The following is a 15,316-nucleotide window of genomic DNA, read 5'->3' as shown; positions in this document are numbered from 1 at the left end:
CTGTGCGCACCTCCTGATGAATACGCTATAATAAGCTTATAATAGAAGTAAAATAGAAAAAAATATAAGATAATACGTAATCTAAATCTGAATTATTTCTCCGACACTTATGTGTCTCATTCGGCTACTCCTCAATCTGGGGCCCATGACCCACCTTCTTCCTGGACATTTTGCTATCCTAAAATGGCTCAGGGTGGAAGACAGGGTTAAACAACTCAAAATGGGATTGGCATTTAAAATAGTCAATGCAGCTCTGCCCTCAGTCCCCTCAATCCCTGCATACCTGAATAAACACCCCCACAGATTTAGTGACACCCACAGCCACAACACTAGAGGGAGCTCAAACAACAACCTGATTACCCCCTACTATAAGACAAACATGGGTAAATCATATTTTTACAATACTGCCCCCCCCCAAGGGTGGAACTGTTTGACTCCTGCCCTGAAAACATACACCTCCTTCAAAACAACCCTAAAAATTCACCTTTCAGGGGGGCAGAAACGGAGATAGTCATCACGACTCTCTCCTGTTTAACCCCCCCCTTTTTTTTTTTGTCCACCTACGTTGTACATATTATGTGTCTTTTTAAGTTATTGTTATTTTGCATCTGTGGCGTAATTTATTTTAATTTTATTGGTATTAAATGTCGATGATTTATGTATGAAGGGCTTTTTTTAAATGCTCCTCTTAGACAGGATGCTCGACTGTACTTGTACTGTAATACATGCTCCTGTGTGACTGTACTTGTACTCTAACATTCTATCTAATTAATATATTCATCATCATGTTTTGAAATTAAGAACCGGAAGTCCCATTCTCCTTTTCTCTTTGCAGCTTGTTGCTCCTCTCCTGCGGCTTCACAGCTCTGGGGAGCCGGCGGGGGGGCGGAATGAAGAACGGAGCGCAGACCTGATGGAGCATTTCTAGGAGATAACAGAGAGCGCCACCCTCGGCGGAGACTCACTTACATGCCCAGAGTCATCGGAACAGCAACGAAACAATCATGCAATTTAAGTACAGACGAATCTGAGCGACCTTTCCTCTTCAAGGTTACCCCTCTTGAAGACGCCCCGACTTCCCCCCCCCCCGTGTGTGTGCGCGTCGCAGATCAGCTGGCTGATCGTCACGGTTCCTGATCATGTCCGTGGAGGAGCGGGGCTACCCCGACGCCGTGATGTTGCTGAAGGCCGGGCCGGAGTGGATGCGGGCCGAACTCGATCGCCTTGGCCGGGAGCTCAGTGAGACCACGAACGAGAAGATCCAGGCGGCGGAGTACGGGCTGGTGGTGCTGGAGGAGAAGCAGCAGCTCAAGCAGCAGTACGAGGAGCTGGAGGCCGAGGCCGAGGCTGTCAGACGGGAGCTCGACCAGCTGAAGGAGGTAGGCTGTGTTTTAAAATCACGCGAAAGGTGCCTAAAAACGTAAAAAGATCATTTTAGTATTTCTGATTCATAAGCAGCAACCACCGAACGCCGGCTCCGTATTTATTTATGGGGGCTCTGTATTTATTTATGGGGGCATCGTTGTTAGAAATACGCATTCAAAATGTTTTAGTGCAGCAGTTTGGTATGATCTCATCGCTGCAATATGACACTTAGGTAAAAGCCATCCTTACAAGGTCAATACCGCAAGATGAGGAGGGGATCTGCAGGGCAACCCCCCCCCCCCCCTCCCCCCCTCCCTTCTGAACCATCTTCCACAGCCACATTTTTTATCTTTTGTTATGCCACGTGTGTTTTGCCGTCTCATTTAAAACTACCCCCCCCCCCCCAGTAAATACTAGATAGGTTAGTTGAAAGGGGAGGGAGTAGTTTTGAATTTCAAACCTTCCCGCTCAGAAGAGCGAGGGAGGAAAACTAACAGAGGGAGCCAAGCGAGTTATGACCCTGTGGGAACGGAAAGAATGTCGAGAGTGACTGTTCGAGCTGAGCGAGTGAGTCGGATAAAGGCTGTGTCTGTTCCTCTCAACGGCGGCTGGACTTCTGCCCTACTGTTATTGCATTATGTCTGACTTTTTTCTCTGCAGCTCCAGTTTGTCATTGTCTTGTGATTTAGACAGAGAGAAGTATGACTCTGGAGTAACATAAGGACAGCCTTGCCAACGGCCATGGAAAAAGAAAGTATACAGATTCATGGTAACCCCCCCCCCCCCCCTTTTTAACCGCCCTCCCTGTAGTTGTTGTCGGAAGAAGCAGCGAAGGCGTCTCTTGCTCCTGTTTCTCACGCATGTCTTTGGCATGCCCCAGATGAATAACAATCAATGATCTGAATAGAAGAGAGAGTTAGTCTGATTTTAGCATTCGTGTTCTAAATGGAAGAGACAGCCGAAGAACATTTTCGGAAGAGTAACCACGACGGGGCAAACTAAAGCAAATAAAGAACAGAACAAACTTTGTTGTTGTCACAGTTTGTGACCTGAAGTCACTATTTTAAAACGGGGACCTTTCTTGTTCACAATGCAACACAAATCATCCACCCGGGCTATAAATTAAATCGTTTGCACACGGCTGCAACTGAGTTCCCTTCTTTTGCTTCAGGGTCAGCTTAACCTGATTGTAGATCACTGGGTTAGATCCATAGTTAGGTTCCTGCGTCCTCCTACCCAACACTCCAACACATGATCTTGTCAATACAGAAATGCTCCTTTTTTTTTTATAGATTGTCTGTTGACGAGGTAGTGTGGAGCAAATAAAGATCTATCTCAGTGGCTGGCTTCTAGTCCGTAGTCAAATCACACAATTAAAGCTAGTGATTAGATACATGTAATAGTAATCCATCTGTTTTTGCTTTGACTTTTGGTATATCTTTCTTAGTGTAGGACAGTAAAGGTCAAACTGTCCAATGGTGTATCAGCAGCTCAGATTGGATATGAACCTCCACCATAGGGTGACAATGCTTGGGTGACTGTTCTCTGTTCAAAGACTAGTTTGATTGTTTTACAGAGTTGTTTAGCACTGGATCCTCTCCAGTGACCCCCAAACTGCACTTAAAACTTCCCGGTATGCACAAACACAACAAAAAAAGGGTGGGGTGGGAGGGGTGGGAGCAAAGATTTATGTGTACTCATGGTAATTTCAAATGCTTAAATGTCACTCTTTTGTCTCAATGCCAGATGTAAACAGCCAATCAGAAATCATCATGACATTGAGCAAACGTCCTCCACAGTGTAGCCGATTCTCACCATCTCATGTACCCCTGGACAAGAGTGCTAATGTTCACACTTTAAACACACTCCCACACACACGCGCTACTCCATAGGCCGAAAGATGGAGGAGTTCTGTGCACCGCTGTTGCTTAGTAACGACACGGGTATTGTGCATTGGGGTAAATGTGCTGCTTCGTCGACGGGTGCTGCTTTTTGACCGATCATCTCACAGCCAATATTAATGCACACGGTTACTGGCGAGAAGTAAAAAAGCATTTGGTTAAATATGCTTGCAGGATGCTCCAGTTGCTTTCTTTATGCACCAATCTACGGGAATCCCAATCCCCACGTTCACTTCTACAGACGGAGGATGCATCGGCTGTTAATCCACTGGCTTTCGTCACTGCGATTGACCGATGTGAATCTGTTTCTCTTTAATTATAAGGGAAGTACATTAAAGCATAAAGTCTTTGGCTGGCTTGCATTTCCACAGCCTGACAGAGTTGTCAGGCTGTGGAATTTTATCATGCATAATTTTATCATGCATTGTTCTCTAGTGCATATCCCTTCAATTTCTGGAGCTACTGTATAATATCTTGAGCCTCAGCTGATTGGTGAACAGTGACCGGCCCACTCAGGCCGTGCATCGGTGAAGACGACCCTTGTATGCCTCTCTACGGCGTTAAATGGCTTGGATGCCGATTGGACCCCAGTAGAAAATATGGGAAGCGGACGATACTCATTTGGCTAATTTCACCATAAACCGTAAAAGGTCTCGTTCAATTGACACGCCAAGCCGTTCTTCATCGGTGGTCCGTCTCTTGCTCTCATCATCGTCACTCCATCGTTTTTATTCTTCCGTTTTAAGTCACTTCATCCATTCTTGTAGTTTATGACAACTTCTCAGCCCTTTCTAAGACACCAATATTCTCACATCATTGGATCAATCCGTGACATTTCCCTTCTATCTGGGACTCATCTGGACTTATGGTCCAACCTTTGCCATTGTTTGGGCATTCTGATCATCTGTTTAATTCATAATGTATTTTGTTGGACGACAGGGCTGCAGTTAATCTTTTCTAAATGGCACTAAATAAAGTCCCAAATCTGCTACCCTTAGGGCTTAAGAGGATGAATCCCAGCCGCTATGCACACGGCTTACGGAGGGTTGGGCGTCTGCCAGGCCCAGCCATACTTGGTAGCCTCCATAGCCAGGGACAGGTTTGTGCATTTTGACTCCACAAAGACCGACAGGTGATTTTGGGAAATTGCCGTGTCTTATTTATCCCATCCTATAAAGGCCCTTCAGCTCGTTCAATGAGCACCGTCAGACCTGGACTATACAAACCTTAGTGTTAACGAGGATTTAGTGGTTCTAAAGCTGCCCACACTATTTTGAGTCGGAATCTCCACTTAAAAACTTGGTAATGAGGTATAGTTGCCTATCCAGTAGATCCGTTCACATCGGCTAAAGTTGCCTCCTGTGTCGCAGAAGGACGACCGTATGGTATCGCAATAATGAAGGAATCAGTCCATCCCATTCTGGGTAAAATGCTTCCGCTGATCCAGAATGATTTTAAGGGCTTTTGTCCTTAACTGATCAACAAAATTCCACCATCAGCATCCTTCGGCATGTCAAGTTGAGGCCACATTAGCTGTGAAGCATTAGTGGAAAGCTGTTCTGAGTGGGGGAATTGTTTGGGCTGCTTGGAATGTTTCTGGATTCGTGTTTAAAGAGCGACGTGTTAGTACAGTGTAGTCCGGAGTTTGTTGGCTGTTTATGTGAGTAGTGTCAGAAATGTTTGTACTCACCCTACGTACATTTTGTAATGCGGTAAATGCAGTAGCATCGGGCACAGAAGTCCAACGTGCATGTAGAGATATGGCGGCCCATCAGGGTCATGATTCCACAATTGTAATCTAATTACAGGACAGACAGGATTCTAGTGTAGAGGATGAGGTCATAATCACGACTATATGCCTCCAACAATACAACAAGGTTCATTCAGGAAAGGGTTTAGTTGAGGGGGGGGGGGGGGGGCTATCTGTGATAGAAACACTGCAGCTATTATATAAATGATATCAGCATAAACTCATATACAATATAAATATATTTATATATAAAAAATATTGTTTGTCCCAAGGGCTTGAATAACGTTTTTTGTTAAAGTCATCTTGAGTCTATGCAAATCACTGCTCCATCAAATCTTACTTCTACAGGAAGGAACCAAGTGCTTCCTGCTCCCGCCCCTCTGCTCCTTGCTCGGCATCCTGTTGACTTGTGAGGCCGGTCGTTCTTTTTCATCGCAGAAAGGAAGCACATGAGATTAGGCTCTGTAACCGTCCAGATAGCTTTTTAGAGATTTGCAGGAAATGACCACATGCCGGTTCATCACGTGTGCCATTTCTGCCACCTGTGTTCTGCAAGGAATAAAACGGGCCGTCCTTTTTCCCCCCTTCAGGTCTCCTCTGTTGTGTTAAGCATCCAGATTCATGTTGGCGATCTGAGACGGGAAAATATTTCATATCAGGATGGGGTCACCTCGGTCTCGATTAGCCTTTAAAAAATGTTTGTTTAATGAACTGCCAATCAGGCATTCCTCTTTTTTTTTTTTTTACTTCCTTCTGACTAACTAGCATAAACAGAGTTGAAGGCACCGTCCAATGAGAAACCAAAGATATGGGCTAAGGGTGCAATGCCCCCAAAGCTTCTTTGCGTACACAAAGAGCAGGAATGAACTTGTCGTGTCTTCAAGTTGAACAGATGGTGGTGGCCCCACCCCTACATAGACACGCTGATGCTTATCTGAAGCACATGACCCCCCCCCCCCCCCTCGCTACATCCTCCAACTTAAAAATAATTCCGGTTTCACGGTTTTGTTTTTGCAGCTCGTGATGGTTTGGTGAGAACTTCCGGGATGAACTGAACATAGATAGCCGGTTACCGCTTCGTGTGTTCCTCTGAAATTCTACACGGTCCTCTCATCGCAATTATCTCCCGACTGACAGAGCGGCATCTCCCGTCTCACCAAAATTCATTAAACCAGAGGGCGGATCGTTGGGAAAACGCCTCGTCTTTTTAGTCATCCATCTATTCAAACATTAACAAACTCAATTTGAAAGGGAAGTCCCTTCACTCTGGAGCACAGTTCCTTTTTTTACTTCTGCTACCACAGTGCAGAAAATGTCTACATTTCCCATTCTCACCACGCTCAACATCCACTCCCCTCCTCTTCCTTCCCCAGGCTCCTTTTGTAAATGTGGGAGGGGGTGTAATCAGGCTGTCGCTTTGTGTCGTGCCCAAATCTCACGGAGCCCACGCTTCGGGACCCTCTGGCATGGTTCGACGGAGGGGAGAAATTGGGAATGGAGATGGGGTTAAATGGGAAGGGAAATAAGATGACAGAGTGGTATGGTCCAGCTGGGGCCTTGCTTGTACAGCTATGACAATATTAGAGTTTTTTCTCAGAGAGCGCAAACAGAGTGGGGGGGGGGGGGGGGGGGGGGGGTTAATTGGGTGTCTCCCAGTCTCTCTGGGATCCCTGAGAAAATTGGGAGAGCATGCAGAGCAGTTGGGAATGGGATGGGCAGGCAAAGCCTGTGGGAACCAGCTGACTCTTTCAAATGGGTGTGTGTGTGTGGGGGGGGGGGGGGGGGGTCCTCTATCATAGAACTCTAAATAGAACAACTGACATTTTTGGACAATCACACCTTGGTAATATGCGTTTTTACACCAATTTGTCTTCAGCGCATTCGAGCATGTACAGGAGCTTATCTTCCACCTTATTATTTCCAATACTTGAATTTAATGCTCTGCTGAAGATATGAATAAAGGAGAGTTGAGCCAAAAACATGGAATGAGATCATTTATTGTTTTGATACCAAGCAAACGACTCGTCTTTTTTTTCCACGAAGCCTTGAGTGCCTAATTTGCACACGTGTATAATCTATTATGCACTCAGTGATGATGAGGCTACTGAGCCCCCAACTCACCATTTACAAGCTGACATCGCCTCATATGGACGGTTTCCGCAGCCTGACCTACGATGTAACCTCGCCATGGAGAGGATGAGAATGCGCACAGTCACATAATTACATTGAATACAAGAGGAGGTTATTTGTCTCTGCCTGGCTGTGGAGGAAGGGCACGACCTGCCCCAAGAGACTGTCTTCTGGGTGGGGAGTTCAGGACGACACGCAGGCGAGATTGAGATCATTTTAGCCACATTTGTAAAGGAGGTTGTTGAAACGTTATGGTAGTAGATCAGGTTATCGGGAGTAGTTTTGTTCACGTAGCTATGAAGCAGAGTGAGAGTGAGTGCGGGTCAAATGCATACAAGATTCATTTAATACATGCTTATTGGTAAGTTTATACCGCAGCATGCTAAGGGTTTGATACAAAAACGGCTTCCGCTAAGTGTTGAAAACACACACTGGTTCACCTTCCCCCTTCCTTCGTGATAGACATCCACACGTGACTTTGCATTTTCTGAGTTCCCAGTTCTGTTTACGTGTGTGTGTGTGTGTGTGTGCGCGTGTGTGCAAGCCCGGCCCCAGCTGCTCCCCTCGGCAGTCATTTATGTCGGCGGCTACGAGAAGCTGGTCAGCTGTTGGAAGTCATATGTGGTGTTCCTCAGGGAGAATGTCTTTTGGGAATTGGTGAAACATGCACCAAATTGTAACTCCATCTTATTCACCGCTTCTTTAATACAAAGAAGCCCTTGCAAAAACAAGGGCTTTCAGCGCAACCTGGAACCTCCTCGGTCTACGTGTGTACGATCTTAGATTGAGGAGGCGTTGGACCCGTGTGAGGGCCGCTGCCAGCAGAGGGAGGAGCGCAGGCCTGCGGTAGGCTGAGCTCTGAAACGGCCATCTGTGACACCGTCCTGCCCTGATCCCCTCCCGCTCCGTCACTGTAATTGGCATTGTAGCCATAACAACGGCTGCTCCCCTGGGGTGGAGGCGCGTGGATCGGGAGATCTCATCCAGACATGGCGTCAGTCAGAGAGGGGAACTGATAGGCTTAGCACAGTGGAGGCACAGATAAGGCTGTCTTTGCATTGCAAATGATCGAGGCTGCCATCGCCCAGAGCTGGAGCCGGTGTGGAGCAGTGCTACGATATGAACAAAGATAATGAACCCAGACTCCTGCCCAGACACTGATATGCTATGATATAATATATTAGGCCTATTCAATCTCCGATCTTCCTTCAGAGACCTTTTCTCCTCCATTCCGTGGCAGATTTTGCAGTTGGGTTTTCGACCCAGTAAACGGGGATTTAAGCAGATGCTTCCATGTGATTAACTGGGTCTTAAATTAAAAATACTCAAGACAAGAGGAGAATTAAAACCTTGTGGCTCATCTCTGACTGCAAAGAGAGAAAAACAATTTTTTGAATAGAAACATAAAAACAGTAACTCAAGTCAAGAAAAACTGACTCAGGAAATATCTAACCGCTGAAATCTGCTTGTTCTGTAAATGTTGTCGGGTGGAACGCGGTTTATTATCAGGCTTACCTTGTTTTTATTCTCAGGAGTGCCAGTAAAATCAGCTTTACATAACCTTAACCTTAAATAACCTTTAATCAGTTCTGTCGTGCAAAAGCTGTCAGAATCGCAGATATCTTCTATCGTTAAGGTATAAATAAACTGCTCAGACGAAGTTTCTTAAGCTCAAAGCCAAGAAAGTAGCGTAGGAAAGAGACTTCATTGTGATTCAGTTCCATGGTTGTGTGTGTGTGTTTCTCCTCCTTTGGCTGATATTTCACCTTTCTTTTTAATTTCAAGGTTAAGTCCTCAGAGACCTGTCTTTGTAGACGTACGATGATCAAAGGCCGATTTCACACAGAATCTTAAATGTGGGCTTTGGAGTCGGTTCCTCTCTGAAGTCAGATTAATGGAATATAAAATGTAGGTTCTTTTTTAAAGCACCTAATCAGCATCAGTGACGATTGGCATTGGGATTTCCCATCGCTGGACTCCTGACTGTTCTGGTGTTCTTTATGGTTGTAGATGACATCCTGCGTGTGTGTCTGTGTGTGTGTGTGTGTGTGTGTGTGAGGATATTCCATGCGTGACGCACCGATCAGTGGTCTGCAGCGTTTTCGGTGCCCGCTCATCTTATTTGGAACATTAATGGAGGTGATACCTTATGGAAAACCACAACCTAACTTTTCCCAGTGGCTCACTTCTGCTCGGGAATTCCACAATCCGACACAGCTTGGCAGCTATTTTCAAGAACTTCATACCTCCCCTCGAGTTCAATTATTTCTACCAAAATAAACCTGTTTGATCCAGAACTCCCACGGGCGTGGCGTGTCTGTAACCTCTTGCTTCTGCGGCACGTTTGTCTTTGCCTGTGGCCTTGCAGTGAATCTCCTTCATGTTTTTGACAGCAGTAGGCGCACAGAGTTTTTGCAGGAACCCTGACGAGGCTTTGAACGTTTCTTTATTTTCCTGGGATCGGGTAGCACTGACTGCAGGGCATATGGGGAAAGTAGAAATGAGTATACTTTATGCATGTGTACGGGATGTTGTCCAGACCTGTGTGTGACTAACAGCCCGACGGCTCTGCACCATGCAGCGAATCAATGTGGCTCTGTGCCAGTCACATGGCAAATATCACCTCTTGCATTTGCTTTTTTGCCGTTTCTCTACAACCCTCTTCTTTTTTACTCTCATTTCTCCTGTTTGGTCACAACTTCCATGCCAGTTATGAAGTAGAACATTCCTCTGAATGCCTCTTATAATTTAGCCTGAGACAATTGCTTCTTATATTTAGGGAGGCTGATGTGTGTGTGGAGATCTGCCAGTAAAACAAGGAGGGTGGCGAGTTAATCATAACCTCAAATGATCTGTTGAGGGAAGAGGGCAAAATCTGTCTCTTCCGTGTAATTGCCATCCCTCCTGACGGGTGAGGTCTGGGGGTAAATAATTTGCTTTTCTGTTACTCATTGCTGTAAATGTCATTGGTTTGCAGTAATCCTCAACATTGCTCCCTGCGAGTTGAATTAAAGTCAACATGCATCATCACATGACGTCCACGACACAGCGAGGGACTTTATCCCATTAAAATACATGAAGTGTTGTAAACCTCGTCTTCAACAGATCTGCATTCTGAACCAAAAATAGAACTGCCTGAAGTTGATGAGCTGACCGTGTAGCATCCTATGAATTGACGCGGAAACGGGAGGCAGAGGTCACGTCTCTGTTTGGCAAGCCGCCGCTCCGCGTGAGCCCTGGTTCGCGAGGCACACAAATCTAGTCATTGTGGGGTTTGACTTTTGTCCTTAACTTCCTGCTCCGCCTCTCTTCCTCTGCAGTCGCCTTCAGTGTTTTATTGGTGATCTGCTTCAGCACTCAAATCAATCAATCAAACTGAACTCTCTCATAACCTTTTAAAGGATAACCAGGATTCTATTAGCACTGATGGGAGGTGTAGTTTCTTTCTGTTTGACAAACACAGAATGTAAGATTTATTTTACTCCAGCACCATGAGGCCTCTGAGACTGACATGCCTTTCTCTCCCCTGGGGAGGGGAACTTTTCTGGCCTCTCTCCCACTCTTTAACCTCCTTGAACATGCAGGTTAGGGCCGGAGTCTTCATAGTGTGCTCCCTCAGTTACTGTACAGCGATCAAAAAAGGTTCAAACAATCATTCAATCGCTTCACTCTCTTATCGATGAACGTCTAATTTGATGATTGTCTTCGAGCAGATTAGAGGGCAATCATTAAATCATAATTTGCACGCTGCTCCAGCATGTTTGCAACACAAACACATGAGCACCAAGATCATTTTCAAGAGTTTCCCGAGGTTTCCATGTGCTTATTTTATGACTAGGATTGTCAGATCCTCTTTTGTGGTGTGAGCAATGTTGGAGACAAATCATTCTGACAACAACAAAAAAAAAAGAGAGGCGCCCCATTTTCTCAATGTCATGGTGCTTTTGGTGACTGATCAGCACGTGGCAGCCCACAATATAAAGATCAGCATGTTTGACTCACCCTTTAATACATGCATTCATCTGGAATAGAAGTTGTGTGGAGGGATACATTATTCTATTCCATGTGTGGTAGAATAATGTTAGCCACGCCCTAAGGAAATCCAGTCCCGGACTGGATGACTAAAGACTTGCCTTTGATTAGCTTTACAACAGATTAATAATCCATGCTCACATGTGCAATGTACAAAAACAACAACTGACATATGGCAAACTAAAGATGAATTATACAGCTCAATGTGGGATTATCGGCTTGGTTGCACTGCAAGCCCCAATTTACCCTCCCCAGAAAGAATCCTAAAATCAAGCTTTTTTGGGGGGGGGGTTGAGATTAAAGGTCCCCAGGTCTCTGGTTCGGCTACATGGACTCTGTTTAAAGGCCACGTCTCTTACGTTGATCTACCAGGCACCGAGATTATCATGATGGGATTCCACTGACCTTCGAATGGATTAAACCCGTCTCTTGTAGTGACATTCTAATTAAAATACAGTCCCTGTCTGATTGATGGAGGGACAAGGGGACGAGGGATGGGTGAGCGGGATTGAGGACAGTCGGAAGCCCAGTCGTGGGCAGTTATCAATCATCAAATTGTCAGCTTGAGTGTGTTGGATGGATCGGTATGGAGCTCCTGTAATTCATGTCAAGTTGTTGACACGGTCAGTTATTACTGTATATATTATACTGTATACTGTATACTGTATACGTTCATCATCTCGGTGCAGACTGCCGTCTTTAACTGAAGTGGTTTAAATTAAAATATTTAAACCACTGTCAGAGAATCACATATTAATTTGGGTCCTGAAACTAGGCCAGGAGTGCTAATGCAAGTTTCCAGTCCCCCCGCTAAAGGAATTACTGGGATTAACACAATTCACAGTCAGGAAAATCCTGCAGCAGGCGGTCATGTGCAGATGTAAGGGGGGGGTAGCAGGTCAGAGGAAAGGGAGCGTGCACTGCAGCTGCAAACAAGGTCAAACCCAGTGCCTCAGGTGATTTCAGATTACTGCCTGCGCTCGGGCTGTGAGGCCAGATGAGGATGATGATTTCCATCAGGATGCTGGTTGTTACATGATGGGAAATGAAATCTGTAATGGGGAGTGTGATTATCTCGGGAGCCTAGCCTAGATCCTGGATGCAGTTAAAATTGTCTCCCTGGTCTCGTAGCACTTTGACAAATTCAGTGGATGTGAATGGAGCGTTCGCCTGCAGCAGGCGGAAGAATATTCGAGCCTAAATGTCATTCATAGTTGTCTTTATCTCCGTGAACGTCATCACTTGGGCAATCTGTAAAACCCAAACAATAACTCCTGACCCTCTCCTCCCCTGCTAGGATCTGCTAAGATATTAAGTGCATTAGCATTCAGGGTCACCCGGACACAAGTCCATTTGCCCTACTTTTCCTGTTCGGTTTTCCCATCTGTGGAGTTGCTCTAGTCTAAAGCGCTGCAGAGGGGGCCCACATCCTGCAGTAGGGGAGGGGAAACATTAGGAGGGGGGGGGACAAGGGGGAAGATGAGCGACCCTCTCCGCCACTCCCCGTTTCTCACCTTGTCCCGCCCACCTACAATGGGAGCCTATCAGCTTGTGCTAATCAAGCCCAACGCAATGACACCCAATCAGTGTCCACTTCAGGGTGTCACCGACTATTCCATCCCGAACGACCCCGGAACAAAAAGCCCGGCGCATGAAAGGATTTTATACAAAGGAAATACAGAAGCAGTAAAGTTAGAGGTTAAAAATTACATTAACGCGCTAAAGAGGACCGTAATTAATTAATTGCAATTAACGCGATAATTTGACACCCCTAATTATTAGCCGGAAAATAATATCTCTTTTCCTGCATCTCCAGGCATTTGGACAAGCCCACTCCAACCACAAGAAGGTGGCAGCGGATGGAGAGAGCCGTGAGGAGACCCTTATCCTGGAGTCGGCCTGTAAGGAGGCCTACTACGAGCAGAGGGTCCTGGAGCTGCAGAACGAGCTCCGCCAGACACGCAACGTCCTCGCCAACACCCAGTCTGAGAACGAACGGCTGAACACCATCTCCCAGGAGATGAGAGAGGTAAGATGATGTAATGGAACGATGCCTGGTCTCAAAGCAGGGGCTAACTGTTCAGTTTGCCAATGTCTGACCTCTTCTGTTTCCATTTTCATCTAGTCACAGCTAATTAGCCTCCATTAGAAGTGATGGGAGTGCAGTCCTTTGCCGAGGCTTCGGCTGCTTGCCTTTGCCGACGGCCATGCTGAGAAGGAGAAGGCTGGGAGATGTGTCAGGAACAAAAAGAGTCTCATCTAGTCTTAAAGAAGCGCAGAGGACATTCCCTCTCCGGAATGATAAAGAGGGCTTTAAAGTGGCGGCGAGGAGTTTGGGAGACATGAAACGGGAAGGAACCGATCCAAAGCTCTAGTTTTTCCATTCTCTGTGGAAAGCTCTCACTATATGACAGTTTAAACCCATCAGTGTTCCAAATCGTTCCATGTTTGTGCACAGCAGGGTTTGTTGATCCAGGGATTGCAGGTCAAGTCTGTAATTCCAGTATACCGGTAATTGGAAGGGGGGGGGGTTAAAAGGCGCTTCCATCTCGGGGGAGTCTGGCAGGCAGCTGCAGGAATCGCTGCTGTTTTATGTGTCCGTGCTTCAGACAGATGTCACCAGCATTTCTTGCCAGGATTAGTGAAAAGGACTAAATAAAAAAGCTACTTGAGGTCAAGACTCAGGAGAGCTCAGAATCTGAGTGTAATTCTGTCCTCTGCTCTTCAGCTCCTCGTCTAACTTTGTGTAAATTGGGCGTTGTGGAAGCGATTGTGCCTCAGCGTGTTGCTGAACCAGAGCAGAGTTCATCTTCAGGGTTTTAAGACTGAACAGCTCTTTAGTTTCCCAGCTTATACTGGCTGCAGATCTGATCTACAACTTTTGACTAACTGGTTGTGGCACGAACGGTGGCCTTCCTGCAGGTGCCGTTTGCGTGATAAATACTCTGATACTCCACCCGGCTCCAACTGGCTAAACAAAAAGTGTTGCATCTTAAATTGTCCCAAATACGGGAGATAATAGCACCCTTCTATTGGTACTCGTGTGGGCACGAGGAGGGCTGTGTGTGTGTGTGTGTGTGTGTGGCACTGAGGTGGGCATTGTTACTGGACTGACGGGGCCTCAAAGAGGCCTTTTGTCTCCTGGGTTTCAAATTAGCCCAAAAGCTCCAACGAGGAGAGAAAAGCCGAGGGACTGAGACGGTTAGAATGGAAGTAGAGAAATAGAATGAGGCCTGAAACCCGTTGGAGGTGGAGGAGGGCTTGATGATAAGTGTCGATTCAGTACCTGGATGCTCAAGTGACAAGTTGGGATGCAAATTTAGACTATTATGTTCAGTGAAAAGTGACTTTTCTTCCTGGTTAATCTGTGCAGATTAAATGTGTTTAGCCTTGGAGATTTCACAGCATTGATACAACATGAAGACGGCTTGCAAAAGGCTAAAAAAAGAATCTCATTTTACTGTTGTTCCAGAATTATTCCACGAAACTGGAAGCTTTACTCCGTATATAGTCACGGCTTTTGTTTGTGCATAAACCGGTTCAATCGTGACCGCATTTCAGCATGTACTCTCATCGCATTCAAACCTCGCAGGCAGCCGCTCATGCCAAAGACTTGAACATCGGCCCCCAAGGAGTGCCGAGACATTGTTTCACTGCTACGACACAGTCTACAGGATTAAACCGCCATGAAAAGCCTTGAACAGAGGAGGGCGGCTCAGCGTAACAGGCATGACTCCATTAAATTCAGACATGCAATGTGCCTGCGGAGACGGCTGCCATTATCCTAACAGAGCGGCGGGGCGGGGCGGGGGGGGGGGGGGGGGGGGGGCATTGCCTGCCAATGAGTGTGTTTTAACTCTGTTAGCATTTAATATTTCCACCAAATGAATCATCGATACCTTTTTTGCATTTGCATCGCTGAGGTCCCGACGCCTCCTGAAATAATTCACCAGTTCATCAATCAATGGACCCGAATGGATCGACAACACAGACACAAACTGTCCAACGCATTCACTGCGACTAATGGCTTCAACATAGACGTTCCTCCACCGCCATCGAGGTGACCTTAAAATCATTAAGTCAGTGAGTGCATTCTTTCACCCTCTGTGATTGATCTCCCTGATGGAGTCTGGATAGG

The 15,316-nt window shown here is 46.2% G+C and overlaps 1 protein-coding gene across 1 annotated transcript in view; it reads left to right on the top strand.

Annotated features, from left to right (window-relative positions):
* The first annotated feature begins 1,139 nt into the window (after positions 1-1,139).
* The window catches only part of zgc:171572 (protein bicaudal D homolog 2), a 24,387-nt gene continuing 10,210 nt past the window's right edge, over positions 1,140-15,316 (top strand). Inside the window, exons 1-2 of the mRNA XM_068744327.1 lie at positions 1,140-1,379; positions 12,995-13,207. Coding sequence (XP_068600428.1) covers positions 1,140-1,379; positions 12,995-13,207 — 453 coding nt within the window. The remainder of the gene's footprint in view (positions 1,380-12,994; positions 13,208-15,316) is intronic.

The sequence above is a fragment of the Brachionichthys hirsutus genome, chromosome 2 (genome assembly GCF_040956055.1).
Source record: "Brachionichthys hirsutus isolate HB-005 chromosome 2, CSIRO-AGI_Bhir_v1, whole genome shotgun sequence".
Classification (NCBI taxonomy): Eukaryota; Metazoa; Chordata; class Actinopteri; order Lophiiformes; family Brachionichthyidae; genus Brachionichthys; species Brachionichthys hirsutus.
The sequence above is the reverse complement of the archived record's forward strand: the minus strand, read 5'-3'. Positions and strand labels throughout refer to the sequence as shown.